The 4,998-nt window shown below is 36.1% G+C and overlaps 1 protein-coding gene across 1 annotated transcript; it reads right to left on the bottom strand.

Annotated features, from left to right (window-relative positions):
* Nucleotides 1-3,136: 3,136 nt before the first annotated feature.
* Nucleotides 3,137-4,207, bottom strand: FBXO48 (F-box protein 48). Its single transcript, XM_052649757.1, has 2 exons — nt 3,887-4,207; nt 3,137-3,298 (listed from the first exon to the last, which is right to left on the bottom strand). The coding sequence occupies exons 1-2, from the start codon at nt 4,190-4,192 to the stop codon at nt 3,137-3,139; spliced, it is 468 nt and encodes a 155-aa protein (XP_052505717.1). The 5' UTR covers nt 4,193-4,207.
* Nucleotides 4,208-4,998: the final 791 nt, after the last annotated feature.

A 4,998-nucleotide genomic window follows, 5' to 3' on the forward strand; every position in this document is an offset into this window, starting at 1 on the left:
TTAACTTATATGCAGAGTACATCATGAGAAACGCTGGGCTGGAAGAAAAACAAGCTGGAATCAAGATTGCTGGGAGAAATATCAATAACCTAAGACATGCAGATGACACCACGCTTATGGCAGAAAGTGAAGAAGAACTAAAGAGCCTCTTGATGAAAGTGAAAGAGGAGAGTGAAAAAGTTGGCTTAAAACTCAACATTCAGAAAACCAAGATCATGGCATCTGGTCCCATCACTTCATGGCAAATAGATGGGGAAGCAATGGAAACAGTGACTGATTTTTTTGGTCTCCAAAATCACTGTAGATGGTGACTGCAGCCATGAAATTAAAGGACGCTTGCTCCTTGGAAGAAAAGTTATGAGCAACCTAGACAGCATATTAAAAAGCAGAGACGTTACTTTGCCAACAAAGGTCTATCTAGTCAAAGGTATGGTTTTTCCAGTAGTCATGTATGGATGTGAGAGTTGGACTATAAAGAAAGCTGACTGCCACAGAATTGATGCTTTTGAACTGCGGTGTTGGAGAAGAGTCTTGACAGTCCCTTGGACAGCAAGGAGAATCAACCAGTCCATCCTAAAGGAAATCAGTCCTGGGTGTTCATTGCAGGGACTACTTTTGAAGCTGAAACTCCAATACTTTGGCCACATGATGGTGAAGAACTGACTCATTGGAAAAGACCCTGACGCTGGGAAAGATTGAAGGCAGGAGCAGAAGGGGACAACGGTTGAATGGTTGGATGGCATCACTGACCCAATGGACATGAGTCTGAGTAAACTCTGGGAGTTGGTGATGGACAGGGAGGCCTGGTGTGCTGCAATCTGTGGGGTTGCAAAGAGTCAGACATGACTGAATGATTGAACTGAACTGAAGACTGAGTTATAAACTGAAGCAACTGAAAAAAGGTTTCTATAAACAACAACAACAACAAAACTAGATCTTGAACTGATCAAACATTAAGCATCACTGGAAATTCCTTAATACTCTTCCCTAATAAACTTGCCTCTTTACAGACTATATATATATATAACATGTTGTTTTATCTCTGAGTTAAAGCACTCCTTTCATTTGAATCCACCCACACACCTTCTCAGATGCTAATGACTTGATCTGATAAATGTACAATTCATTCTAAGCCCATTCCATAAATTTATCATTAAGTTCTAAAACTTTCCTTTCAGTGTAGACCGTAATCACAGTAATAACTCATTTTAATGGTATAAAAATAGTATAAAACAAAAACCAAAGATTATTCATATAACAATATTTAAAACTGATTGGGGTGATCCAATAAGTAAAAATGAATGATACTTTTGGATGAAGTATATTTTCAAGTGTTTATTCAAAAAATATTTCTTCTTTCCTATTTTTCTCTTACAGCTTTTAAGAGAACAAGAATAATTCTTCATATATTAGCATTAATATTAAGCATCCCACATATCTTATGGGTTTGTACACTGCATTTCAATACAATATTATCTACTAAAATATGCTGAATTATTTTTATTTTACATTCTGGGTAGGATTATAATAAATAATATAAAAATAATTTAACAACTCTATGAAATATCTACTATGTTCCAGGTTTCGGAACACAAAAATAAATAAATGGTCCCTGCCATTAAGAGGCTCACAATCTAACGGGGGAGATATACAAATCAAACAGACAATTTAATGTAATATGACAACTCTGAGAATGGTATGTACAAAGAACTACAGAACCTTAAAGGGTCACTTAATGCAGAATGGTAGATATTTGGAATGGTTTCCAGGTTAGGATGATACACTATACATAAGAATTTACGAAGAAGAGAATTAATGGTGAGTGAAAAGAAGAACATTCCTATAGGGGGGATTACTGAAAAATCCTAGAGACTGGACTGCCTGATATTCAAGGTCCCTTCCAACCCCAAGAAGACAGTAGGAGATAACCCTGGCATGCTGCAGTCCATGGGGTCGCAAAGAGTTGGACACGACTGAGTGACTGAACTGCAAGGAACTGAACTGAACCAGTCATCGTCTACTTGATTCAACAAAGGGAATCTGTATAGAGCGGGACATATTCCTCATACTTTTTGACTTGTTAAATTGAGTTCCTGGACTCTTACTTTTCATGCGATAGAGCATAATTTAAGAGGAAAATCTCATACTAAAATATTTTGTAGTCACGTTACTTATGGTGCTGATCACAGTTTCAGACGGATCAATGTGGTACTGCGAATAGTATATCATCTACTTTTAAGTAAAAGAGAACAAAAGTTGAAGGTTCCTATAAAACCATAAACTCTAACAAATTCAAGTATATAGGTTTTTTGTAAATAATATTTTCCTTTCTTTTAAATGTGGAAAAACAAAAAGGAGCTCGTCCTTTTTCTTGGTTATCTACAAGGAGTACACTAGATGGTGCTACAAGATGTCAGAAAGAAGATAAGTTTTACCAAGAAAAACTGTGGAGTTTCGGATGGCACTTTCCATACATTTCAGCCCCTGAGAGTAATTCGAGGTTTGTAGGCAAGTAGTGGGGAACTTAATTTCACAAATTTTAGTTCTCTGGTTGGACTCATTTAAAATTAAACCAAAATGTTTTCAGTGTTTGACAATTCAATCTGATTCCACTGAAATGGAAAATTTTAAGTTATTAAAATATACATTTATTATACATTTAAACATATTGCTATTAATTTCATTTAGGGATTTTTTTCCCATGAGCCTATGTCTATTAATTAATAAATCTCTAAGTCAGTTCCTTCACATAAATCTTGAATTTTCAAATTATCATTAAGCAGAGAACACTAATAAAACTCTCTAATCATTAAAATACTGAAGTCCTGCAATAGATCAACACAAATACATGAAATAATAAATTTTGAAATCACCCTATCAGTATAGTACTTTTATATAAATACCATTTCATGATTTTTCCACATTACAGTAAAACCAGAAACATGTAGGTAAAACATTATTTTACCTAAAGTGCAAAATAAAAACAGAGTTTTATTTTTTATATTTCCTATTTAGTTTTCTTTTAAATGTTAAATAGTAAAAAGGCAAACAAAAAAATGGACGGTTAGAGACATACTTTTTATAATCTAAAGAGTCATTTTAGTTTTAAACTCTCAAAGTTAGGAGAGTTTTCTGCTTATCTTTCCAGTTCTGCTTCTAGAATTTCCCCCCACGTGTCTGCATCCATTGGGTACATGATTTTTTCTGGTAGGCTAATAGGAGAACATATGTTGCTGTATCTGCCACTTAGCCATTCATGTTTCACTTTACTCTTCTGGTAATTCCTCAGTAGTATGATCTGAAAGAAGTAAACCACCATTGTTAATGGCAACCCACTCCAGGATTCTTGCCTGGAGAATTCCATGGAGAGAGGAGTCTGGCGGGTTACAGTCCATGGCAAAGAGTCAGACACGACTGAGCGACTAACGCTATTACTACTACTACCACCATTGTTAAAGAATGTAGTCAGTGGTTGGTGAGTGAGTTTGTTTGAAGCTAGAAAGCTGATTGAAAGGCTGAAAAGATTAAGTATTTACATTGATACACACATCTATTAATACACGTATGTGTGTGCTCGCACATACAGAACAGTGTGAGTAACACAGTTTGCTGGGGGTTTTGGATAGGTGGGGTAAAATGTAGCCATTGTGGTTTATGAGGTAAATGCCCCCCAAATTCAAAAGGATAGATGGGAGATATCCTTTTTGCAGGAAAAGACTATAACTGGACTTTAACTCCCAGAGCCAACCCACTCTCCCAAAGCCAACCCACTCTGTATGTCATTCTGTATATGAAATCCTCTCTCCTTCAAGCCAGAAGGTAGAGTGTGGCTCAAACAGACCACCGTATTATCAAGAGGACTTCAGATTGCAAAGGTGAAACTTACCCTCCAGGGGTAGCCACTCTCCAGATCGTCATCTATCTCTCTTTGACATACGGCTCTTACAGTCAGGCAGTGAGGTTTCCACAAGGAGTCGCTGTGTCTTATTGCATGATTCCAGCTTCTGCATGTCACTGAAGCCCTGCACAAGCTCCGGATGTCTAGCTGACTGAAAATTTTAAAAGTAACTTCTGGAGGCAGCAGTTCAACAAAATTATTTTGACACTCTTTTTTTTCCTTTTCAGCATCCACAGAGTTCGATTCTATGTCAGAAACTCTTGAAGCATGGTTTCTCTTGGAGTTTTTCTTCATAGCTTGGTATTTTAGTGAATTATCCTCATATATAACCTGAAAGGCAAAGGTTAAAAATATTCACTGCCTTTAAATCAGACTGTAGACCCCCTTTGAGCCAGATACTTTTGTGGTTAGATTCAATGAACTTTACCTTCCTTGACTTGAGCTCTTTAGTCTGTCAAATGGAGCCAGTGATGCTTCTCTGGTGAGTCTTCTTACAAGGATGAACAGAGATGGTGAGTGAAGAATCTAGCCCTACATCTGAACTGCACACAGGAGAAACCCAACACATGCTACTCCTTTTCGTCTTTTTAGATATTTTTGGTAAATGGGTTTGTTTCTAAACATTGGTTTTTCTACTCCCAAAGAAAATTATCTGAAAAAGAGATGTGATTCTTCACATTCAATCTATAATTTATTTTTAGTAGTAGAAACAACTATCATGAGAACACATTCTATTCCAAGTATTTATTGAAAAAACTTTCTGAAAATGTATATGTTTCAATTCTACTCAACACATTGAATACTAGTCTGTGGGAACAAATGCCTTGTCTTTAAGTTTTTCACTTATAACTTGTGACTTAAAGATAAACCTGATGAACTTTTAGTAGTTTATATAAGAATTGTTTATCTACTTGCACTTAATGGGTAGGTGCTCACATTTGACACAAATGCTGTCTGAACTGGATAAGAGGTCTGGGCTATACTGACAAAATCTCAAATATTCAATCAGTTATAAGAGTTGTGTTTTAGAAATAGCTTCTTGAGGCTATTCCACATGCACAGTTAATTATGAACTAAGATAACTAGTCATTAAGGCCATC

This window comes from Budorcas taxicolor, chromosome 11 (assembly GCF_023091745.1).
Source record: "Budorcas taxicolor isolate Tak-1 chromosome 11, Takin1.1, whole genome shotgun sequence".
Taxonomy (NCBI): Eukaryota; Metazoa; Chordata; class Mammalia; order Artiodactyla; family Bovidae; genus Budorcas; species Budorcas taxicolor.

Excerpts from the sequence above, each read along its gene's own strand:
- FBXO48 (XM_052649757.1), bottom strand. The coding sequence starts at position 4,192 with ATGAAGAAAAACTCCAAGAGAAACCATGCTTCAAGAGTTTCTGACATA. Across the intron at positions 3,299-3,886 it reads AGAGTGGCTACCCCTGGAGG|ATCATACTACTGAGGAATTA; the intron begins GTAAGTTTCACC and ends TACTTCTTTCAG.